This window comes from Micromys minutus, assembly GCF_963924665.1.
Source record: "Micromys minutus genome assembly, chromosome: 6".
NCBI lineage: Eukaryota > Metazoa > Chordata > Mammalia > Rodentia > Muridae > Micromys > Micromys minutus.
In genome coordinates, this window is record NC_137975.1 from 45,659,350 (window position 1) to 45,686,613 (window position 27,264).

The following is a 27,264-nucleotide window of genomic DNA, read 5'->3' on the forward strand; positions in this document are numbered from 1 at the left end:
TGCACATATTTAATTTGAAGTTATTGTATAGACATTGTAAACAGCATAGCAATATGAAGAAAGAAAACTGAATTGGAGGAACGATTTTTATTCATTCCTGTGACATCCAGGAGTTGTAAAAAGGGTATTTTGTTGAACTTGATGATGATTTTATTTGAGAATGTTGTGGAATCATTTTGAAATCATTGCTGGAAATGGCATTTCCCATTCACATTGTTTCAGTTACATTGTTCCATTCTCTAAGTGAAAGTGGAGTGCTACAAATTTTATAACAGTCTTCCCATCATAACAAGGTAAGGTGATATATTTCATTTTGTGACTTAGAAATAAGTGCTCTGTATTAATGTATCACTTTTCTTTCATGGACATTCTGACAAATTGAATTTTATATGCCCCAAAATACTACATGTCATAGGCTAGTCACCAGTGTGTTACTTTCACAAAGTGATTAGTCTTTGAGATGAGGTAAAGCTCAATGGGTAGGTAATTTTGGTGTTCTCTTCAAGGAGAAATGTTCCTCTTTTTTTTTGTTGTCTGGCTAATAAAGTAGTTGGTTATTTGTTTGCTTGTTTTAGCTCTACCATGTTTTCCCAAGCACTATATATAGAACCTACATCAGAAATCAAAGGCAAAGATTTTACCTAATTTTGGGTTGGAACAATTAATAAGAGACTGAGGACATAGCTACATTGGTTGAAGGATTGCCTGGCATGCATGGAGTCCTTGCACATTTCAATTATCAATACCAAAATAAAGAGCATGGTGATTTATGTTTTAATCTAGCATGGTAGAGGTGGAGGCAGGAGAATTAGAAGTTAGAGGTCATTTGAGGAATACATTACGAGTTTGAAAGTATCTGGGAGTACATAATACTAAAATATGATCTATAAAACAGAGAGTCAAACTAACCCACTTTTCTCTAAAAGTTGCTCATGTCAGGTCTTTTTTAATAGTAATAAAAAGTTGACTGACATACACCTTGTATTAGTACAAATTTTATATTCCAGGTTTTGAACTACCATAATGTTACTGGTATTTAAAATAAACTCCCAACACAATAGAGAGAAAAAAGCCTATAGGCATACAATCAAGATTTCTCTGCAAAATTATATTTTAACCAAGAGTTTAAAATTATCATTGAAGTTTCATTGATGGCATTTGTCATTTTTTTTCCAGTCTCCAACACTATTGAATTATAGGATACAGTAACAGATAATTCTGTGGTGTTCATGCTATTTTCAGGATGGAATTTAATAAAGCCATCAACTGAATGACCCTGCTATATTTTAATGCATACTGTGTATACACAGGAGACCATGTTAGGTCTTAGCTCCTGTACTCTTCTAAGAAATCATCCTAGATTATACATTCCAACTTTTCTACCTCTTTCTCATCTCTTCCCCAGCTCACGCTATTTAAATTTTTAATAGTTTTTTCTATTATTTTTCTATTATTTTTCTATAGAAATAGAAATTTCTATTTCTCTTTCCTTTCCTCCTTTTTATTTTACCTCTATGTGTATCTTCTTCTTCTTTGGTGCTTTTGCCTATAGTAGAACTAATTATACTCATGGGCCCATTTAAAATCTTCCTTTGTCCATATTTCTTGCTTTCTGACTTCGTAACATCTTTTTACTCTATGTAACTTCTCAAATGACCAAAGCAAATAAGTAAAAACACTGCTAGTAGAATTTTTAGTTCCTTTCTTGGTCCTTGCCACTGCCTGGAAAGGTTATGTTGTTCATTTATGATGTAATCAAAATAGAAGAAGGTATGATTTGTTGTTTTGCTTTGTTTTGCTTCTTTGTTTTCCAGAAGAGTTCATCCTTGACTAGCCCACTGCTGCTCAATCTCCCAGCTAATACTGACACACTAGGAATCCTATTTAATGACACATTTAAGGTGAGCGTGGTCTGACTTCCCTTTACAAGGAGGATTGAAGTTGTCCCTAATTAGATGACTTCACATCAGAAATTGAAAAAATGAAAATGACTTGGCAAGTGAAACAGTTCTTGGTAGAGAAGCCTGCTTGAGTGAGCTGCTTTTGGTAGTTTTAGTAAATTAAGAGTTCCCCTTATGACTGTTGCAGAGAAAGGAATCCAGGAAAGGAGAGTGAGAGAGTAATCTCAAAAGGACACAAATCTACCACTAGGAGATTAAGTTTCCAAAATTTCAGAATGATTTGGGGGCAAATGGTAGTGCACATCTGTAATTCCTGAATTTGAGAGATAAAGATAGGAGGACTGAATGTTCAAGACTCTCCTGGATGACATAAAATGACCTCTCAATAAGGGAAAATGAAAACAAGCAAAATCTACCCTCCTCAATTAATCCAACTGCAAGAACCAAACACAAAGTGACCAGGAAAGATTTAGAGAGCTTTACACAAAATAATGGAACTTCTTTACATTTGTAAAATGAAAGTGAACATGGTGTCTGTTATAGAATCAACACTGTCTAGGCAAAAGGAAGACAATGAAGGTCACTGGGAGAGCATCACAGTGGTGTAAGCTGCTCCAGACTAGGTTATATATGCCAAAGGAGAAATCCTTGATAAACTATATTCATATCACTCTCATAATAAACTTCATAAGGGGAGTGAGAGAAATGAGATTAAACTTGGCACCAGAAGTTTGATGTCAGTGTCAAGGAAGTCTGAGTGTTGTGTGTTGTTGGGGATGTTATACTGTCCAGCTTCAGGAAGAGGATCACACTGGAGCGAATAAGAAGAAAGTCCTCTGGTTGTTCCGAGTACTCTGGCAGCTGTAACAATCAGGGAGGAAAGGTGCAGAGGTTCAGGAGCCAGAGAAAAGGGGGGTAAGGGACAGTGAGTTTATGGCATTACGGCTGACCCCCATTATGTGTCATAGCATAAGATGCTAGGAGTACTTGCATTTTGATGATTTGCTCTGATTAGATATTAAATGAAAATGTACAAGGAGTTTCTATTTCCTACATTTTCCTAGAAGCCACTCAAGCCTTTTGATAAAATTATAACTGTCCAGGTCTTGAAAAAAAATGTCTTTGCCAATTGAATTAAATACCTAATGTTATCAGAGATTAATGAACAAAAGATTAAACTGTGCAGCCTTTCTGAGATGCTTCATGTTGTAATAAATGTGTATCTATCTGCTTGGTATTCCCATAGGCTTTTTTCTCTCTTTGCTTTTGGTGTATATTTTACGTCTTAATACTAATGATTATGACTTTGGCTAAGGACAAAGAATATGGCTGAGCTGAGTAACAGCATAAAATAAACGCATGTAGATTCCCTTGTTGTTTTACTGATATAAAACTGGTAATCACACTCTAGTGGTGGTGGTGGTAGTGGTGGCCTGTGTGTGTGTGTGTGTGTGTGTGTGTGTGTGTGTGTGTGTGTGTGTAGCTTTACTAGTGTACATTTTCAGGAAAATGTTTTATTATCATAATATTCTACAACCTAGAGTTAAGATTTGAAGACCACAAGTCAGCAAATCCATAAAAAAGTTGTCAAAATTCTCAATCGCTTTGAAAACTTCAGAAGAACTATATTCTTAACCATTTTTATATACACACTTTTATTGATCCTCAAAATACGTCTTGGGTCAGTCACATTTAGGCAGCATTATGAAATCTCCACATGAAGTATTGATCTTACATAGATATGTGACTCTGTTGTATTCAAGTGTCTATGCTAGTTGTTTTTTAATGATTGAAATAAACAAGTAGGAAATGTGTGTTTGTGTGATGTGAAGGTTAAATTCCAGAGATGTGGCTTTATATGCACATATTTCATACAATGGGATATTGCCACTCAATGTGTTTCTATTTTGACTCCCCCAAGCATTCATGGGCCCTCATTCTTTTTAACATATTGAATTATTTTTCTCAATTTGACAAGTCACAAAAAGTGTATGATTTAATGCAGGCTTCCTAATAACAACATATTGGGATAAGGTAAGAGGAGAAGCCAGGAATGGCTGACACTAAACACAATTATGACAAGGAAATCAGAGTAAACACTTCTGGAACAGAATATCCTGTCCTTAAAAATGATTTAAAAACAAAATACATCCTATTTTCTAATGTACAATGTTACTCTTCTGGACACAGAGGCTCCACACTGTTCCCACGACCTGGGACTTTTATCAAAGGTCTCAGTATCATGTAGATAACATAGTCCTACAGAATCAGAGGTCATGGAATTTTCCTTTTCCTGTTCTTTAGTGTGTCCTGTAAGCCTCACCAAAAGATCCACTTGCTTCCATTGTGTACGCTGCTATCTGTCTTATGGGCTGCTCTGTATCTCATCCAGAGCTTGACTGCAAAGTGTGTGTTCTGAAGGGTGACTATCAGAAATGAAAACAGTGACTGGAAAGTAAGTTTTGTCCATTTGCTAATCAGCAACAGCATACCTAGTAATTTATTATAAGAAACATCAACAGAGGAGCCCACCAAACCTGACCTTTTTATTTTAACATTTTATGCATATGAACCTTTCATTTTCTACCTTATTTTCCTAGAATGAAAAATCAAATTTTCCTATTCAGTAGGAAATCTAACACACACATATGTGCATGCATACACACATTCATGCACAAATATTCAAACTCTCTTAGCTCTTCACAAAATATTACCCGGAGTGGAAGAAAAAGTGATGGATAGTTCCCTATAACTATATTTAAAAAGAAGAGAATTTATGTAAGTTTTATAATACATTCTTTTGATTTCCTGAATATTATTAATGATTGATGCAAATATTATAATTCTTTTTAACTTATAATTACACAGATCATCAATAAATTTGGCCAAGTGAAAGTAAAATGTTTTATAATTTAAAGATGAGTTTATAGCACAATATAGGGGTAGATTCCAGCTAAAGAAGAGCTGGGGTGGGAAAAGCATGCATATGAGTTTGCTTTGCATTATCAAACAAGATACCAAACAGAACCAAATCAACCAACCAAAGCAACAAAAAGAATGACCCATGCCAAAGCCATATTCTGTTAAAAAAAATTCTGAAAATAAATGAACAAATGAAGCTGATAAATAAAATCAATCTCTTTAATGAAAGTGGGTCTCAAGTCTATTTCTACACAAGCTATTGTGGACTTTGTGCAATAAAGAAGAAATCATAAAGAGAAACATGGGATGTGCATATTTCTCTCTATTTTGCAATATGGAAATCTATGCCCCGTGATTCCTGGGTTTCACCTGTGATTATTTTAATTTTAAATGTTTTAATATTTATATGTTGGTAACAAACTTCATCCATTCTTTATGCATCATAATATTTACAGACAATCAATGCAACATCCAATTTAAAGGGTGCATACTCTTGAACTGGTATATAAATGATACAACTTCATGCAAAATAAAGGAAGCAGGTGCACATATGACAAACTCTGTTTCACCTACCTCAGGACACTCACACTAAGATGGGTATTTCATTTTGGAAGAAAGCCAGATAAAGGATCTTGCTGACACATAGTCTGAGGATAAATCAGAGAACTCTATACCTCACATTTGAGGAGGGAGGTGGAATGACTCATAATTTTAACTATAAGAACCCAGGAGCTCTCTGGTTGTGGAACATCAGGGCAGGGAGAGTAGATAAGGACTGATAATTGGCAAGAAAAGTGCCTTAAGAAATAACATTCCCTCCCTGTCATAAAACACTAAATAGAAACCACAATTAACAAAAGAAGCAAGCGATCGCACGCGAGCACGCACACGCACGCGCGCGCACACACACACACACACACACACACACAAACACACACAGCATGGCCATCACTAGAAGAGATAACTTGGCTCTAAAATGATTTTTTTTATGTTGTTAATTATTCTTCCCCATTTTGCTGTTTTATTTCATTATATATTTTACCCAAAGCATTTGTTATCAGAATATCTCATCATTTTCTTACATTTGAAGTGGTAAGAGGAAGTTAAGACATTAGAGAATTTCCTATGTGGATAACAAAAAACATGTATCCAAATATATGAATAATGGGATCCTAATAAAGCAATAGAAATAGTTTGTATTTATTTAAATTTCAGAGAATCACCTTTGTCAATATGTTCCTTCTACATATTTCATAATGAGGTTTGCATTAGCCTTTATGCATTCTTAGCTATCTAAGCATTGAACTACATCTACATACTGACACACACATGCATAGACATTATATATATATGCATATATCTTACATATACACATGTGTTATATATATGCATATATACATATGTATGCATGTGCATATATATCTATATATTTTATATTTATGCTGTCTGTCATGTATATATGTCATAAGTAATATTACATGCATATCACTTTTCTACTTACATTTCTAGCTTGTTGGTTTTATATATATATGTATATGTACATGACATAATGTATATAATTTATATTTATAAACATTTTGATTCATAGAGCAACCAAAATAGAAGACAAACACTTTATAGATAAATGATAACAATCTAACTATCAAGAATTTTTAGGCTTCTGTATATTTTTTTCTCATGATTTTTACAATTCAGCAACTCTTCATCCTTAAGGTTTTCAGGCTATAGCCATTCATGAAGGGTCATTATAGCTAAAAGAAGTGAAATAGTCCAAAAAGGAAAAAAATAACTACAAGAGGGATTCTCTGAAACCCAGAACTGGATGGTCTTCTTGAATTATTAATTAACTATGCTTTCCTTCAAAGGGGTGGTCAAAGCTACCCTGAGGAGTATCAGTTTTCAATTCTTCAATGGTAGGAGAGATTGGAAGTAGTATCACTTAACAGACACTTATCTCCTTAGTGAACCTCCTCTAAAATCTGCTGTTGACAAAAACTGTTGCAATGGTCTTCTTTCTAGTCTGTGTGGCAATCTATTACTGTAACATCCATGGGTGTGGCATTTAATCAAGTGCACTACAATAACCCAGTGGCCAACGTTATCCCATAAATGAATTTACCAAGTAGAAATAATCAAGTCTATAATTCATAATAAATAATCACATTGTTTCCTAATTTATTTTCTAGCTCATGTTCTAGTTAAGAGATGAAGCAGGCGAGGAAAAAGCCTTCTAAACTAAAGTGGGGTATGAGGGGCTGAGTGTTGTATCAGCTGCTGAGACAGAAGGCTTCAATATACTCCAAATTTCAGTTCATACCAGTCATAATCAAACAATCCTTCTTTCCAAAGAGGTACTAATAATAAGTAACAATTCTGGGATTTAGAGTTATAGCTAGCAATTTTCAGAACAAGAGATAGATACTTGATTTTCCAACTTTACCATATCTAAGAAGAGATGTACTTAATCTATGTGCATGTTTTTCTCATTGAACCCTAAGAGTAAGTGATGGACTAAAGGCTGTGGAAAGGCAAGCTACTTTTAGTACTGTTACTGTGTCTCTAAGTTGAAAATAATTAAGTAGAAAAACCAGTTGAGGATAACAAAGTGAGCGAGGCCCTGCACTTAGAGCTATAAATTTCAAGGTATGTTTCTTCTGTTAAAGTTTTGTTTCAAAATATGGAAAAGTTATATAACATTTCTGAACATTTAAGGTTGTTTTCCTATCAATAAATGTAGATATCTCTTATTTATTCCTGAGAGACATGTTATCACTTTAAGCATACAGGACAATGCCTGGCATATAGAAACTACTTCAACTTTGAATCAATCTGCCAGAGACAGACAGAGAGAGAGAGAGAGAGAGAGAGAGAGAGAGAGAGAGAGAGAGAGAGAGAGAGAGAGAGAGAGAACAATCTGTCTGACCCTCAGGAAAGTAAATATTCCCTATACAAAACATTATAATCTTAAACATGGCTCTTAGTATCATGTAAACAAAGTCTATCATTTGATCAGAAATTACTTAGTGTATAAGAAAACATGACTGACAAAAATTTAGGAAGCCAGAAATCAGGAAAGATGATACAAATAACTTCAGAAGAAAACAGATACTGGATTAAGTTACAAACTATCAAGAGGATGTTACTTATATGTTGAAAGAAATGGTTTGTTAGATTCTTAATTTGTAGTTGGTAGAAGTCAAAACATTCATGAAAGATTGAAAGATAGAGTACAGCAAGCAGTGCTTGGTAATCTGAGGAATTTTTTAAAGACTTAATATTTAATCTTTTTTTTATAGTCCATTCTTTATTTCCATTCTGGTCCACCCTTTGACAGTTCCTCATCTTATTCCTCCTCCTCCTGTCCCCTGGCCTGCCCTATCCCCTCCCAACCCCCCAGGTCTCCCCACTCCAGGGGGCCCTCAAGTGTCTCAAGGGCTAGTTAGGTAAATTTCTCTCACTGTTGGGCATTTTGGCTAAGGTCACCCATACTGAGTTCTAAGAGTGTCTCACTTCCTGGTTTCTTCCTCTGGTACATACTAGAGGGTGCCCTTAACTCCCACCTCCTTAAAGTTGCATATTTCCATTTATTCATCTGGCCCTCTGGGCTTCACCTGCTTAGGAGATGCAAGAGGGAGGGGAAAAGGGGAACATGATTACTTGGGAGAAATGAAATTTCAAGAACATCAATATCAACCAACCTGATTCCCCTGAGCTCCCAGGGACTAAACCACCATCTAGCCATATATGTAGCAGAGGATAGTCTTACTGGGCATCAATGGGCAGAGAGGCCCTTGGTCCTGTCAAGGCTCAGTGTCCCAGTGTAGAGGAATGCTAATACTGGGAGGCAGGAGAGAGTGGCTAGGTGGGTGGGTGGAGGAGTACCCTCATAGAAGGGGGAGGGAGAATGAGATAGGGGGTTTCTGGAGGTGAAACCAGGACAGGGTTTAGTATCTGAAATTTTAAAAAAATATTCAATTTTTGAAAATCTGTAAAATAATTATTCTCCCTGATTTGGTTTCACCCCAAGTAAATTGTTTTGATGCTAGCTAATATAAGCAAAGTGGTGACAATAAGAACCTGGTTCTTACTCAAAACAAGATTTCGAACCTTCTGTTGAATAACACAAGTCTTCCCCCTCAGAAAAATGAAAACTCTAGGAATTTAGGCTGCTATTAACAGTACAGCTGTAGAAGACAGCTTGACACTGCTAAAGAACCAGTGAGAGCCATGAGCAAATCCATACCCATCTGTAGTTTAGGTAAAGGCAGCATCCTCTCCTGCGATCTGAGCAGAAGCAAGATGATTTCTGGAAGTGGAAATTCTTGATAATTCCTTCTCAGTACTATGAAAAAATGAATGCTGGTGGAAAAATGAATATTTGGAAGCTTGACAGAATGGCAGGGACATTTGAGAGGTTGGTATGGGTGACTGGTATGTGAATGTAACTAAAAACATGTTAGTAGCATATATACTCAGAGGAGCAAGGGAAATGAAATTTATTGCATGACATGCAGGGTTTGTTGTAACTTGCAATATGACTAGGTTTATCATTGGTGGATTTATGTAAGGAATCTTTTCCTTCCCCCCCCCCTTACTCCACACATAGTAAAATCAAGCAAAGTTGTCCTCAGTTTGTAAAGAACAATCCTGGGCAGAGTGATTTGTAATTACTTCTCTCTTTACAATATCTGTTCTCAATTCTGGAAAAATACACAGCATTTTATTATTTTCATTGTCTATCGTTTCAGTTCTGGCTTCACAGACTAGCTGGAATATCTCTTTTGATTATTCTTGTATTTGTACTATTGAGTATAACGTAATAAAAAAAATGACTAAACTGCAGATATCAAGAAGAATTTATTGAAAACACAAATCACTTTGTTTATAAGTTGTCTACGTATAGCCTCCTTGGGAAAGAAAAAGATCAAGAGGCTAAGAACATCAAATAAAGCATCTTAATTAATTCTTAATAATGCTAAATTATGCTTTAATTAATCCTATGTCTAATCAAATCATTTAAGCTCTTCATTTGGTTTGATTTCCTATAAAATCATCATATATTATATCCTTTCATCAACTGACAGCATTCATCGTTCACCTCTGTGTTAGTGCTCGGGCGCTACAGAATATGATGAGGTATCACTGTTGAACACCTGAACACTTCATGTAAATGAACTTCCTATAGGATGATATAGTTTGAAGAGTACTATTTTTTGTTGTCATCTGATCTTAAAATATTTTCCTTGGAAGTGAAAAGAACATCTAGTTGCTATTCCCATTTAGAGGGACATTGTGTGTGTGGAAAGGGAGGGGAGGGAGACTCCTTTACAAATATATGTGATGGTCAAAGATCATGCTCAGATGTCATGCTTAATGGATAACCTACCTCATGTTCTAGTGTTGGTCTCTCACTGTTTGAGAGCTTGTCAACTAAACTAGGTCGGTTAGACAGTGAGCTCTAGAAAGTCATCTGTCTCCAGGTCCCTAGTCTTAGAGTTTCAAGTATATACTACCATGCCATTTTTGTTTCTAACAGGAGTTCTAGGGAATTGAACTCATATCCTCATGCTTGCAAAGCAAGAAGTTTACCAGTTGATCCATCTTCTAAGCTTTAAAAAGGGACTCTTATTTCACAAAATATTCAAAAAGAAATTCAGAGAAATCATGTGTGTGTGTGTGTGTGTGTGTGTGTGTGTGTGTGTGTGTTGTGTGTCTGTGTTTCTGAGGATGGGACTTCGGTCTTTGGTTATGCTACACATACATTCTAGTAGTAAGCTGCATCAACTTAGAAAATAAGCGGAAGTCATCTGAAATAAAAAGAGAGAACCTGCTTTCTGAAAAAAAGGATAGGAAAGCAAAGAATAATTAGAGATCTGTAGACTCTGTCGACAGGAAAGAGTAGAGAGACATTGCCACAGTCCAGGAGGTCAGGCAACACTGAGTTGTTTGTCAGCTTAAAAGTCCCCATGAGAATCCAGGAAAACCACAATGGGAAATTTTTTCTTGATTAAAATGGACAAATATGAAAAACATTCTGAAATGCCAACTGAGAACAGAGAAGGAACAAAAGAACTGGCTTGAACTCTGTAGTGTGAGACAGTCCTTAAGGACTGTGGAAAGAAACAGGGCAATTTTGATCATAACAGCTAAGAGAATAAGGCTGGAAAAAAGGACAAATTTCTGTTTTGACAATGTTGATGGTGGGTATGGGTGAGACATCAGACTTACTGACCCCAATCTTTCCAGAAACAGTTTAAACCAACAGTGGTAATTAAAACTATCAAAAAAACATTTCTCTATGTTATGCTGACATTTCAGCAAGTCCCTTAGGACACAATAACCTCTGGGAATGAATGAGGCTATTCTATTCTAGAAACTCTTCTCAGAGAACTATTTCCATCTTCAAGGGAAGGTACCATAAGCGTACACTGGGCAATGATAGAAAAGCCAGCCCTACAGCTAGCCCTGGACAAAGCAATGTAGAACAAGGCACATCCCTATCTTTCTCCATCTGCAGAGTGCCCCGAGGAAATAAAGTTCTGAGTGAAAAATCTTATACAAATAATGAAAGTAACTGTTAACAACTGTTAGCTTTTTAAAAGTTACTGCATTTAGGTGAAGTTTCATAGTGCCTACATCACCGCATAGACAGATTTCAGAAAGGATGTCCACCATGAACCCTTTCTTTATTATTATACCTGTGAAAATCAGAAATTCTTTTTAAAAAAAATCTGTGAATTTAAAATAACTTATGGATAAGAAAGTCTCTTACAGTAATTATTCTTTCTTAGTTATTTCTTATAATACTATAAAATATTCAATAATTTTATAAATTATATGTCATGATGTTAATGATGTCAGAATACAATATTGTATTAAAGAAACACAGTAACTATGTTACAAACATGCCCAGTAATTATTACAGTTCAGAATTACTCCAGTAACTACTACAGCCTTAAAAACTGCATGTGTAGTTCTTGTTATTTTTTATATATTCTTCCTTTAGTAAATCTTCCTTATACTGTCAACAAAGTTTGAAATCAAATGCACTATTATTTTAATTTAATTTTATAAATTATCATTCTTCGTCAGTTTGTATATACGGAATAAGAAATAATTTTAAATTCTCCTGCTCTCCTGGTCAGTAAGATTCTATTAGATTTTAGTGAATATTAGCCAGAAAATCATAGGCATTACTTTCCTCGAACTCAATATTAAAATCAAACATTTTCATGTTAACTAGTATTTAGGAACCAGAGAAAAATAAGAAATCACATGTCAAACCTCTACCAAACCTAAAATTGTAAATACCCATATAAGAATAAAAAAAGTCCTTTAAAATAATCATTCTTTTTTACTTATTTTATATTATACTTAACAATAATTTCATAATTTTATGGGTCATAAGCTGATGATATCAGAATACAAAACAAAAGAAGCATTACCATGTTAACCCAGAGTGCTTAGTTTCCACCCCCCCAAAGGTTACTTTGTTCAGCAAAAAAAAAAAAAACTATAAGTAAGAAAATGATCAGGAGGCTGGAGAGATGGCTCAGTGGCTAAGAGCACTGACTGCTCCTTAAGAGGTCATGGGCTCAATTCCCAGCAACCACATGGTAGCTCACAAATATCTGTAATAGGATCCGATGCCCTCTTCAGGAGTGTCTAAAGACAGTGACAGTGTATGCACATACATAAAATAAATAAATCTTAAAAAAAAATGATCAGAAGTTAGTGTCAATAATATTTCAATATTATAGGTTATAGGCATGAACAATGGGTTGCGTCACCACCTTCAATATGTCACTTACTTCTTTGTATCCGAAGATGATACGCCCGTCTATGAGGAGTGTCGCCTGGAATGTGAAGCTTCCCAGGTTGTAGTTATCCTGCAGGTGGACATGGTCCCACTGGACAACAAGAGCTGTGCCTGTAACCCAACAGAATAAAGAAGAAACACAGGAGAAAAATAGATGTCTCAATTCTGGAAGAGCAGCGATGTGTACACTTATCTACCTGTCATATCAGGACATTGTGCTACTTCAGATTTAAATGGATAATTGAAATGCTGTTTCCAAATACCATTTGGTTCTCTCTCTCTCTCTCTCTCTCTCTCTCTCTCTCTCTCTCTCTCTCTTTCTCTCTTACTCTCTCTCTCTCTCTCTCTCTCTCTCTCTCTCTCTCTCTCTCTCTCTCTCTTTCTCAAAGATTGAGTGTACTTTGAATATTTGATAAAAGAGCTGAGTTTGCTGAGCAGTGGTGGTACACCACTTTAATCCACACACTCAGGAGGGATAGGCAGGTGGGTCTTTATAATTTGGAGGCCAGGCTGGGTTATAGAATAAGTTTCAGGACAGCCAGGGCCATTACAAGAATCTCTCTCTCAGAAAGAAAGAACATCTGAATCTGGTGAGCATTCTGGTTGTTAGAGGTGGGGCAGTCAAGCTGTCCAATTTTGATGCTGATCACTTGGGAAGAACCTATCTTCTAGGACAGCCTACAGAAAACCAGCCTGAGGATGCATAGCTACCCTAAGGAATGGAAGGAGAGGAGTTTGGTGCACAAGGGTGCTGACTTTTAGCCCACCTTCTGAACCCTGCAGCACTCAAACCTGCACAAGGAATTCTGTTATCAGGAAAAGCAGCCAGGGCTCCCTTTACTCCTCTGCACACTTGAGAAGATAGAATCCCATGGAGAAGTCCTCTCCCTTCCTTTAGAACTTTAAAGATTCCTTTAAATTTCTACTGAGAATATTTTAAACCTCAAATGAAATTCCCCACCCCTCCTTTTGAGACATCCTGTTGCCTTTTTTTCTAGATTCTGCCCCCCCCCCATATAGTGAGATCTGATTACAGCATCCAACGTTAATTTAAAATACAAGGAAACAAAAATAGACAAATAAAAAAGACAGCATATTACTACCATTCAATCCTTGGACTTTTGTGAAATTAGGGTACCTTTTTATATAAATGATTCAGTTAGGGATTGTGTATTGCCTTCACATATTACATCTCTCCAGTCTCCTTCACCCAAGAACAATTTCATACACTGTCACTGATATCCGTTACCTTGACTCTGAGGACAGTCACAAGTCTTTTATCTTAAGATGCATCGAACAATCTGTACTTCTGCAAATTTCACTATAATTAGATTCAGAATAAAAATTTCTACTAATATCCCACACAGGGTCTATTCTCCACAAACAAACAAATAAATACCCTAAGCTTATACTGAGGTTAATGTAGCTCCTGCTCAGCATGGTGAAATTTTCCTTAACAATTTTATTAGTGTTAATAGATATTACCTCCTTAGATTCCATGAACCATTTTCTAAACAGCATGGTGGACTGAATAGATTTTACTTTAGACAAATGCTGAGAAAGAACACCTTCACAAAAGCAAGGGTCACATATAAAAAACATAACAATGTCTTTTGGAAGATGTAATTTTACTCTCCTATTTAAAAAGTCTCTTTAACAAACAATGAGACCGCTCCCCCTTGATGAACTGTGTCTGAATTCCCATCTTTGATGCTTTGAGGAGCAGCTTATGGAGTCCAGAAGCCTGTAGAAGGACACAGGCTGATGTTGCTTTGGTGTACGTCTCACTCTGCTTCCTCAATATTTTCTTGTTTACGATAAAACTGTGGAAGCAGAACATGAATTTGAAACAGTAATAGATACTCTGGTCACCAATGAAAACTCATGTTTTCATTTTGTGGACATCATGCTTCTTTTAAATTGACCATGAACAGCTAAGACCTTCGTTTAGCTCTAAATGTTGGTTTTTATGTTTGTTTAAATCTACCTGTGTAGATATCATATGTGTGATTATATTTTATAATAGATATAATATACACATGTATGCATATATGCTCTCACCTAGTATCTAACAAATGAATGAAAGATCCTTTACATCAGAACTGATAGAGTAATGCTTGAATCACCCATATCAATATCACTTTAGAATTATTTTTAAATATAGATTTTTACCTAGCCTACAGAATTGACTTTCTAAAGGGAGGAGTCAAATTGTATCTTTATTTCAAAGGTACTCAAGAGATAACATGTCACATGAAAGTTTTGAGTGTCAGGCAAATCCTTATGAAAGGAGGGAAACCCTAAGATGTGGTTTCATGAGTCTCAGAGCATCTGGCTATTTATTTTCACCTTTGATCCTATAAATCTGGTTCTACAGCTCCTGTGCTCCCAATTGTGTCAGCTTAGCATTCTGAACCAGGTTTTTAACTCTATGCCAGTGACTTTAAGCAATTTGTTCAGTTCTTTGGTTTTCAAATTTCACTTCTTTTTACTTCTTTTGAGACATGGTTTTATTATGTTGCTTACGGTGGCTAGCTTTGAACTCATGCTATATCTTTTGCAGGTTATGATCTTGGCTTTCCTGGTAGCTAAGATTACATGTGTGGGTCACTAGGTAGAGCAATAGTATGTACATATTGCAAATTCCCAAGGGATACCGAAGGTCAGAGGATGATACTTCTCATACAGAGCCTTATAACTCTGTGTGTCCTGCCTACTCTCCATAGGCAACTCAGCTTGCTTCCCGGATAATGCTTCCCTCATTCCTGCCACCTTATCCCCAGTCATGGTGGTTCACACAGCCTATATTCTGGTCTGCAGAGTCAACAGGTATAGCAGCAAAGACCAAGATATAAGAAAGGAATTCATGTAGTTAGTAGACATTGGCTTGATAAAGAAGACTAGCCAGATATACTTGAGTAGAATAGTTAGCAGGAATGTGATAAAGGCCTAAGAGAAGATACTTGGCTATAAGAATGAGGTGGGGTGGTGATAATTGAATTAGAGTTTGTTTTTAAAATATCAATTCCATGAAAACCAAACAAAATCTATGTGACAGAGAGTATAGGTTCAGAGGCCTGGAGACAAATGTTTGGGGGGGCAAAAAAAAAAAAAAAAAGCTGTACCAAATGGAACAGAACTAGATGAATAAAATGTACACATTGGCAAAATGTACCTTCTTTCTGATTTTTAGAAATCATTACCTTTTGGCAGAATTAATAGCATTTGCTCTGGCATTAGTAATAAGTCTAGAAATATATGGCATTTTAAAATAGTCTTGTTACTTTAAGTATTTTGAATAACTGAAACTTTTAAAGGATGTTACAGAAATAGGAATATGTTTCTATTCAGATACAATTTTAGAAATAACACCAAAACTTTGTTAAACTTGACCCTGGAACTTTTAACCATAGAAAATACTCAGTGCTTTCATGGGTAGAGGCCATAGCTCTCTTTGGTATAAATATCACTGTGTCTATGATATTACACTTTGAATCTGGAAAATATTGAAAGACACTGATAGTTAAAAGCATTACATGTTCAATAATTTTACATGTGCCAGACTCTTCTGATCATGTGTGCCACATCTACTTCACTCAAGCATTGCTTTTGTACCTTCTGCTGTAGTCTACGGTACAGGTAAAAGTAGACCATTACTGTCTGCAAATCTCTCCTTCCAAATGGGAACACAATTCACCTGCATACAGCTGCTTTCTCTCCTATAATGTGGGAATGATACTTACTATCTTCAAGGGCTTTATGACTTGTTACAAGACAATGGCTTCATATTTTTTGTGAAAAGGAGAGGTGAATATACATTAGTATTTCAGTGAAAATTCTGGTGAAGGTATTTCTTATATTTTTGCCTGTGAGCCTAGCCTTTAATGGCTGGTCCACCTCTCCAGTGTGAAGATGTTTCTAACATACTGTTAGCAATGGGTGAAAAAAAGCATTTTATTTCATAAAATGACAGAGTGGTTGTTTTTGTTTGTTTGTTCTGTATAATATTAATGGAAATAATTTTAGTATAACATTGTCCTTGAAGTGTTAAAATTTGCTAATATTTTATTAGTTAGTTTACTGGAGGACCAAGGCTTCAAGTTTCAAATTTTAATAAACAGTGAGGAAGTTGAACAATAATGGTAGACAGGTGAGTATAGGTGTTATTTATGACTTGCTTTTTGCTCATCACATTGAACAGTGGTGGAGTGAAAGAAAATCATCAGCTGCTAAAGAACCCAAAATATTGTTCAGAGAGCTGAGAGCTCTACTTCCCATTGTGACCCCCCCTGACCTGAGTTTTTGAAGATATTTAAGCATGGAAAACTGAAGTCAACATGTCTGGTTTCGTTGGAGACTCAGTTATATCAACGATGTTTATCTGGAAGCCGTCTTATGAGAGGATGTTTTGCTAAAGCAGGCATGTGAGAGGACATGTGCTTGGAAAGAGTATAAGTAGAACACAACAGACAAAGAATGATACTCTTTCCTGTATTGGTTCATCTTGCAACTCTTAGTTGGTCTTCACTGATCATTGCTTGTCATGCCTTCATAGAGAAAAACAAACCAAAGAACTTCTTGTGGTATTCTGACTGTTGCATGCCATTTTGGTGGACTCATGCCAATTTGGTCCTGCCTTGTGGTTTCTTCTAGATCGAGTCACTGCCACTAATGTGTACTTGGTGTTTGTCAATTATGCTGCACTGCTGCTACTGATCTGGGTTTGACGTTTTAGACTGGACTGCTGATATTCTGACAACAAAGATTGTAATTGCCCTCAAAAACTACTACCCAGGTCCATAGTTTGCCTGCACCATTAACCATATTTCTCCCCTGTCTTTGTTCCATTGTCTATAAAATAAAAAGGTAGATGAAATGGGAAAATCTGGGGAGGAATAAAGGGACCAAAATTATATTCAGGTATATTACATGAGAAAAAATATTTTTCACAAAAGGACAAACTCGTCATTAGAGGAAACATATTAGTTTATATTTTAAATAGTCTAGAAAAAAAATTTTAAATGTATTACTTTGGTTAGAAATTTTTTTGCCTGAAATGCCATTCTCTTACCCAAAGTTATGCCTTTCAAAAAGTAAATATTCATTTATGGTTCTAAGACCTAAAGTCTCTTATTAGAATCTTAATGATATTTCACAATACATTATAGGCTTTTTTCCTAATCATGTATGCAGTGGTAACCAACTGTTCTCATGATATTTGGGGAAGAACATGCCTGCTTTCTGTTCTTGTCCCCCAAAATCTCCCTGAGGCTAAACTGAAGAGATCTGGATTGATGACACTTGCAGAGAAGATTTCAAGTCAGCCAAATATTGACTATGTCATGTGATTCTTAAAAATCGCTCTTATTTAGATCTGTAAGAAAGAGAACAAGATAGGAAAAGAGAAATATAAAATATAGGGTTTGAAGAGGTAAGAAATGACAAGAAGTCTATTGGAACTATGTACTGTGTTCAAGGAGACAAAATCTTTAAGAGAAATTTTAAAAAAGCTTAAGCAATGAAGTACACAGTGAACAAGAGAAGCTGATACAAATGTAACTAAACAACAGTCTCAGTGAACAATCACGGATACAAATGTAACTAAACAACAGTCTCAGTAAACAATCACTGATACAAATGTAACTAAGCAACAGTCTCAGTGAACAATCACGGATACAAATGCAACTAAACAACAGGCTCAAGTCCTAACCACAGGAAGGAACAGAACTTGGCAGGAATCTCAAAAGATACTTTGGACTTAGACCTTTTCAGCAATCTAGGGACATCTAAAGTTGGACTAAATACATGTTTGCATTATTGTATGGCTAAAAGCCAATGGGAAGAAGAGAGCAGAATATGGAATGAAATAGTTTGAATAAGAATGGCCCCAAAGGCTTTTGCATATTTGAATGCTTAGTAACCATGAAGTGGTATTCTTTGAAAGGATTACAAGGATTAGGAAATTTGGCTTTATGAAAGTGCCTATGTCATGGAGAATAAGCTTTGCAATTTCAAAAGCCCATGCCAACCCCAGTGTCCTTCCCATCCACTTAGAGGATGTAGCTCTCAACTACTCTGCCATCAGGCCTGTCACCAGGCTCTCTGCTATCATAATAATGGATTGAGCCTTGGAATTGTGAGCCAGCCCCAATTAAAATTATCTTTCTTATAAGAGATGCTGTGGTCATGGTTTCTCTTTAAAGGAAAAAAAAAAGAAAAAAAGAAAGAAACAGTGACTAAGACACTTTAGAGGTTCTCCAAAGAAATACAGGGTTTAGAATGCTGGCAGGAGGCCTGTTATATCTTAAACTGACCAATTTCATATATAAATGCCTCCGACATAGTTTGGCATTGTGAGTTCAGCATATTGATGCGTGACTTGCCCAAATTGACTTGCACCAATATAATTTCAAGTTTTCCTTTAACTGAGGTTGATTAGTATTTAAATTTATACTTAGCTAGATATTAATAATAGGAAGAATTTATGACAAATAGCATCAAATAGAGATGATTTGTGGGAAGTTCTCTCTAGAACCACTCATGTATTTTCTTGTGATATGAACAATCATTTTCTGAATGAAAGAGTGAGTGAGTGAACAGCTGTGTGCCCACTTACTTCACTTTTAACAATCAAACATTTAACAGTGTTAAGAATACGGTGTAGTATTGAGCACATGTGCTATATTTACAAACTGGGTATACAGAAAATTCTCTTAAAAAAGGTTAAGAATCTGGTGCTTGGGCTTGTTGTGTTTGCTGGGTTTTGTTTTGCTTCTGTTTTTTTTTTTTTTTTTTTTTTTTTTTCTTTTTTTAAAATGCATTCAACACAAACAAGGCAAACAATACATACCATTATCAAAATATCTTACGGTTGAATTTCTGGATACACTGGGATCAAAATTTGCCATTAAAGGGGCTATATATTGTGTAGCTGTTAGCATGCGATGTACAACTTCTCCAGTGTATATGAAACCTATAATGAGAAAACAGAAAATTTGTTTAAAAAGATTACCAGATAAAATTATAACCAAAACAGCTACGATTCAATTGTGGTCATACTTTTGTAGATACATTCAGGTAACAAATACACTTAGTGTCTGATTGACAACACATTTTCTAAATAAAGTAAAAATTCTTATAACATTTGTTAGTATAAAGACAGGGTAAAAAAGTTTAATGCGTGTATGCCAGAAGAGGGCATCAGATCTCATTACAGATGATTGTGATCCAACTTGTGGTTGCTGAGAATTGAATTCAGGACCTCTGACAGTGCAGCCAGTGCTTTTAAACACTGAGCCATTTCTCCAGCCCCCAATATCTCATTTTAACCTGACATGCAAGCACTTTTATAGGTGAATTTATTTTTACAACATTTATTTGTGGGTTGGTTTGTTGTTGCTCTTGCTACTGCTGTAGTAGGAATCATGATCAAACTCAGCATCTCATACATGAAGTAGGCATAGTTCCTCCAGAACTATATCTTCAATGTTGCATTTTCATAAAATACAATCCCTGCATTTAAAAATAAAGCCTAGATTCTAAGTAACAGTGGATATAGCTCCTCTGTCCCCCCCCCCCCTTGGAACAAGTTGAAAAGAAGCTAAATTAATATGATTTAAATGTCTCAGCTTGTGAGGGACTTTATAATTCTAGGGTCATATCAAGGATAGACAGTCAAGAATATTTGTAGATAAGATTGTACAAAATTGACAATCTACAAATATTCCATCTTTGTGATGGCTTGGTACCAACCTATTTCCGCAGATGCTTAGTGAGAAGCATTTACTATATAGGACTTGAGCTTTGAACTAACTTTCAGAAGTTCATGTTTTACATCCCTCCCACATTTTCAATTATTCATATCGGGTTTATTTGCTTTGTGAAATATCCATGACAAATTATTAATCTTACACCAGCTTTTGATCTCCAATGTTTTTATCTGCCTAAGAGAAGACTCACTTCAGGAAATACTTGCTCATTTTAATATAAATCTAAAGAGACACAATCAAAAGTAAACTTAAAAATAAATCTACATACACAATATTATAAAATAAAATTCAGAGCAAGAGATTTGTCATGAGGCATTTGGAATGTTCAGACAATTATGGCATCACTAGAGAGCTGATATTCCTATAGATCATGTTTTACCAGGGAAAGACACAAGATATTTTGAAAAATTTCCTATAATATATAAACCTCAAAATGTATCAAATATCTTATTCATTTACAATCTGAATAAAAATCTTACTGGCATATTGTGGGTTTTGTGTGGTTTCATGTTGTAAAATGTGACTTCTATGTAAGGCATTACAAAATTAAATCTGTAGATATTAGCATGTATAATAAAGTTTTATTATTAAAATCATAAATGATTACTTTCTATTAGAAGAAACTGGGCTGATATGATCTTTCTTATCACATTTCTCGCCAATTTTCAGTCATACCCTAATACATGCTTCCTCGTAATTATAAACACAAAGAACAGCCATTTTGCAGAAAATCTAATTAAATTTTCTTGCCTTCACCATGATACAGTTATAATTTAATTATTAAAATAGACACACACACACACACACACACACGCACACACACACACACAAAAACCCTTCTACAGATGAAACCTTAAACGTAAATGTTTTAATTAGGCCATGGAAAAGTTCTTTCAGAAGTATGAGTTCTGAGTTGCTTCCTCCTGACTCCATATTTTCTGTGTCGTGATAGAAGAGACTGTTTACTGGGAGCAGGGCAAGGAAAGAGGATGTTAAATCAGCACTGAAGCCCCAAGCCAGACCCACTGTGCAAAAAGCAGAAGCAATTACTAGAAACACAGCGAAAGCTTGCAACATTTTAGACATTTCTTTCATATTCCTCTAACATTTAAAAAATTGAAAACAAGTAGCATGCATTGGAAAAGTATTTATGAGTTTATGAAGTACATAGTAACACTTGGATCCACGATTGTATTTATAGTAATCAAACTGAAGGTATTGTATTATTCACTACTGTTAGCCTTCTTTAGTTGTACTTCATTGTCTCTTCTGGCTATGCACTGCTCATGAGCCTCATTACTGTTTGAGTTCACTCTGCCTGGTGATCTAACTACAGAGGTCAGACAGTAAAATGCCATTCCTATTTACCTCTCTTGAGGTCATTTTAAGACAACCACTCTGCAGGAACATTGGCAGTTTTCAAGTTTAAAATGTCATTAAATAGGAGGTGACAGACTGCATACTCTCTTCAGTGGATTTAAGCATAAACAAGCAGTTGGAGAAAAAAAAAACTTTTCTCTCTGCAATTCCAGCCTTTCTAATTGAGCCCCCAGATCCTCTGCCTTTTAACTGGATAGTTTCATAAAGAAGTTTGAGTCTTCTATAGCAATTCATCAAATGATTGGGTGCTAGGAGACATTATACCCAATTAGAGACTCTGTTTCATAGCACTCTCAAACTATTTCATTGTAGTGTGACTAAATGGCTTAACCTTCCTGCGGATTGCTTCCTAGATCTGTTAAATGGAAGAGGGATGGTGTTAGTTTACAAGAAAGGCAGTGAATATGAATTTTACTTCTAAAATATTGGACCCAGGATTTAATTCATAAGCTTCCCTCCTACATACACCCGGAGGATGAAGGAAGGAAAGAAAGCACATGGCAAGATGTGAAAGAAGAGAGTAAGAAAAAGGTGGCAGAAGAGAAGAAGAGAGGCGGCATGGCTGAGGGCAAGTGAGAGAGAAATTCCAAAGCCAACAAATTGCTTAAATTCCCTCTAATACATATTAATCAATTGTTGATTGTTAACTGAGATGTTGAGATGTTCATATGACTTTTACATTTTTGGCTCAGGCCTACCTACATTGATAAGATATATTTATATGAATCCATCAATTTTAAGATCTGGTAGCATATGCGTTTAACCACAAGGCAACAGATAATAAAGTTTTTTGATGTCCAATGTTCATGTAACCGTTCCTTCCATTCTGAGGCAGTATGTACCTCGTAAATATATTAGCATTCTGTTGGCTTCAAAGGATGTTGCCTTTAATTGAAAGTGTCACAGTCATAAAGGAAGTGTGTGGATACTATTGTCCATGAGACATTCTATAAACCTTTGATGTGCAAAGGCTATGTAAAATATTCTATTTTAGCATCTATTTGTTATTCTCATTGAACACTTAGGCAAGGTTGGAGTCAATCCTACATCTGTACAGCATCAAACATCTACGTTTAACCCTGTCTTTAGAGTAGAGCTCACAGTGGCATCTACATACCTTGTGTCATTCTTTTTAAGTTCTCTCTATTTGTGATCTCTAGCCATCAATAAAGATATCTGAAATTTATGAATCAGAATTAGAAGAAAGAATTTCTCATCCAGAATCCTCATTAAAATCATGCATGGTAGATTCTTGTTCTGGTCATGAGAAGCCACATTGCATAAGTGCCTGTAGTTATGTTGAGAATCATGCAATGCTCATGGTTGAAAAACTGATTGAGATAAAACTACAAAGACTGAGCGAGTTGTGCTTACATTTTTCTCTTTGGTTTATACCATAGATTTCCACGCGCTATAAACTACTGCCTTTAAGACAAATGCTTATTTGTAATTCTCCTACACTTTCAAATAAAAGCACATGGGACAGCAATTGCTAATGTGGAACTTAAAGTTTCTGATTGTCTGGAAATGTGGCTGTTTGCTAAGGAGAATTCTACACTGGTGGATTTCACATGAACAGCTTCCAGGAGGCAAGCACTGTGGTGCATGGGAAGAATGTAGGTTTGGACGTGAAACCTAGACAGTTAATAAACATATTCTGAAATTCAAATGGGACTGCTAACCACAGGATCCTCAGACTGAACCATAATAATGTCCAATTAGCTATCAAGTTAAAGCATAGTTAGGATATATTATACATTAAATAAATCCATGGGGTTTTCTCCAACATCCTATAATACTGTCAATCACCAAATATTTCAAGTAAAATATCCAACAGTTGTCAAAGTAAAATATATCAGATACATTTCATAAATTTCAAAAATATATTTGCTAAAACATAACTTACAGAGCCCTTCCCTTAATTAGCTTAAGATCCCACTGGGTATTAAAAAATTCTAAAATCCACTTCCTTGGTGAGAGGGGTACTAGCTAGTAACTTAGCTGTGTACAATAAACTATGTTCATGAACTTAAATATAAAGTAGATCACCCCAAGATCAGAAGGATAATCAGGAGTTGAGGTAGAAAGATGAAGAAGTAAAGACAGACAAAATAACAGTACATTTAACTGTTCTCATTTTTAATTAACAGTAAAATTAGTGGCTGGGTTTTCCTCTTGCATCTTGTTTACCAAATAAATTTGTGGTTTTGCTGAATTAAGGGCAATACTTGTTTAGTTTTTTTATTTTGTGATGACTAAAATATTACTCATATCTTCAAATAGTATTGACAATAAGTAAATGAAAGGAAAATAAAAAAAATAACAAAGCAATCAAGATACTGTCAAAATAATCATGCAAAATACCAAGGACACCAAAAGAAATAAAGATCAACAAAATGTCTGACAAAGACATCAAAATAATCACCTTATCACTGAGATACAATAGGGCAATCACCTGGTTCACTAATATCCTGAAAACAATAAATAAATAAAATGATATCTTTGAATTATGCAACTTCAAAACTGCTGATTTAACATTGCAGCATCAAGGAACAAAATAAATAAAAGATTGAATGAAGAGGTAAGGGCTGCTGGGGGTTATCAAGCAAATGCTCCAATAGAAGAGGCAGGAAGGATCAGTGAAGGGAAGAGGTGAAATCTGTAAAAAGGTTATGAAAAAGATTGTTTAAAAAAACAAATTTGAAGAGAGAACATCGCTATTCACAAAGCCTAAACAAAAAAGGTGTTACACTCTAGGGATTGTTCCTCAGGCTTTGAGCAAGACAGAAACACAAGGCTAAAACATGATCTATTCAAAATGTTTATAGGAAGACCAAGCTATTCAGGACACTGTACTCATGAAAAATGATGTTCAGAGAAAAGTCAGAAGTGATTTCTCCTGAGAAACTAGACCTAAGGAATCCATCAGCTTTGTAAGGATCTGATAAGAAAAATGGAATTCTTAGGTTTGATGGGTTGCTATGTAGTAACAAGAACACACAGGAAGGGTTGAAAGTCTAGTCAATGGCAGAATGTAATTAATCTCAGTCAAAGCTCAGTCATGCTGGCACACTAATAAATTTTTACATTAGAGAGTGTGTGTGTGTGTGTGTGTGTGTGTGTGTGTGTGTGTGTTGTGTTGTGTGATGCTGTAGTGATAATCAATAGGAGTAAGCCAAAGACTATGAATTTGAGAAGGAAAACTCTGTGTGTGTGTGTGTGTGTGTGTGTGTGTGTGTTGTGTTGTGTGATGCTGTAGTGATAATCAATAGGAGTAAGCCAAAGCCTATGAATTTGAGAAGGAAAACTCTGTGTGTGTGTGTGTGTGTGTGTGTGTGTTGTGTTGTGTGATGCTGTAGTGATAATCAATAGGAGTAAGCCAAAGACTATGAATTTGAGAAGGAAAACTCTGTGTGTGTGTGTGTGTGTGTGTGTGTGTGTGTGTGTGTGAGAGAGAGAGAGAGAGAGAGAGAGAGAGAGAGAGAGAGAGAGAGAGAGAGAGACTCTTAAAAGATAAAAAGTTAAAGAAGTATTAAAACTACAACTATAATAATTCAATAATTTATCAGTGATTTACAATTTCTAAAGATAAAAATCCTGACATCAGTAGCATATAATTTAAGATAAAATGGAAGTTAAAGTACACAGTTTTATTCTGCAACTGAAGTTACTAGTTTAAAATAGACTACTATGCCATCAAGATGTTTTATATAAGCCTCATGAGAACCGTAATGCAAGAAATGTACAGTAGACACAGAACTGACAAACATAAACAAACACAGCACTGCTATTTGAACACCAAATTAACAAAGAAAAAATACCAAAGAAGAAAGGGTATGTGATCACAGAGCATCTACTACACCATGAAGAGAGAAAGTTACTGGTCCTTACTCTGCAATCCCTTTCAATGTGTAGGTTATATTCTTCAATTAAAGAAATATATAACAAATGAACAATGTATGTAATGACAAGGGGTCAGGTTATCAGAAGGACAAAAATAAAGCGCCTTAACACTGGGCACATAAGCATGTAAACTATTAAGTCATCATGGGAAAAGGCATGGATATTTCTCTTAAAACACCATTATCATTCAATCCAGAAAACTGTTCTATGATTATATATCCATAGGTATTAAAACCACTATTCTGAATAGATAACAAATGTATTGACTTTAGTATTATCTACAGTAACAAATATGGGAATAATAAACATATGTATAACTAGATAGAAAACATGATTTGTAAACATGATGGAAAATAAGTCAGTCTCAAAAAGCAGCAAATCTGCCATCATTCGTGACTGCAGAGATGAAGCTGGAACAAATTATGCTAAGTGAGAAATGTCAGGCCAGAAACCAAAATGACAAAAGCCACAAGACCTTACTCATGTGTGAACACTTAAAAAAACTGAACTCTTACATAAAGAGTGAATGCTTCTGACCTATGAACTAAAGTTCTGATTTCCAGACAACACAGGTGGGAGTACCTCTTCAGAACCTTTCCAAACAGGTCCACTTCCCCCATAATCTCTTTCCACTACCTCTGGAAAGCAGTGAGCTAGAGGGGAGGTTAAAATATTTAAGAACCATCATTAAAAGTACTTTTTGAAAATATTGAAGTTGCATTCATTCTTAAATCTTTCCAGCAGCCACTGAGAATAAGGAGAAACATCTCTTCCTTGTTGTTTTCATTGTTTGAGGGAAAACAAAAAAAGCCTAACAAACTAAAGAGACAGCTCCCCACAGCTAGAAGGTGCCCCCAAAAGTTAGAACGTGCTTGATTTCTCTTATTTTTCAAGTTTAAAAAACTATCTTGTGAAAACTATTTGAGAATACACAGAATTAAACCTATTTTGTGAAAGATACTTGAGAATACATAGAAACAGCCCTGCAAAGAAGTTATTTAGAATATTGGTCTTTCTTGCTACATGAGTAAACCTTGAAGTTACTGAATATGCCTTGGACTAAATGAGATAATTAAAAATACTTTGCATATCATAAAAATTATATTTTTCAGAGTCATCCCTAAAATTATAACAAATCTCTGGCTTACAAAAAATATTGGTGTACATAATGTAGGCTTAGAGCAGAAAAAAAATGTCTTCCCAAGGGAAAAAGCACACCAATTGGATATCCAATATCAAATGGTTGGCTCAAAAACATGTATACAAGTAGCATTTTATAGACTGAGCAAGACATATTTATGTATTTTAGAATATATATGTATATACTTCCATGTTTGTAACAACAATTAATGTACAATAGGCCATGGGCTTTAGTGAGAGCAGAGTATATGGAAAGGTTTGAAGGAAGGAAAAGTGAGGGGAGGAAATTGTTTAACTAAATGTTATCTGAATCCACTCAAGTCAGATCCTGTATTACCTGCCTAAATAAAAATGATGCTCCTCTTTTCATTGTCTTTCTCAGGGTGAGAGGGCCGATCATTTAGACAAGATAGGAGCTGAGAGGAAGGAA

General features: G+C 35.4%; 1 protein-coding gene across 1 annotated transcript in view; it reads right to left on the bottom strand.

The window, feature by feature from the left end:
* PLXDC2 (plexin domain containing 2) overlaps window positions 1–27,264 on the bottom strand; it is a 351,096-nt gene that overhangs the window by 77,059 nt on the left and 246,773 nt on the right. Inside the window, exons 5-6 of the mRNA XM_080917571.1 lie at window positions 19,493–19,615; window positions 12,635–12,753 (exon numbers count right to left, since the gene is read on the bottom strand). Coding sequence (XP_080773697.1) covers window positions 12,635–12,753; window positions 19,493–19,615 — 242 coding nt within the window. The remainder of the gene's footprint in view (window positions 1–12,634; window positions 12,754–19,492; window positions 19,616–27,264) is intronic.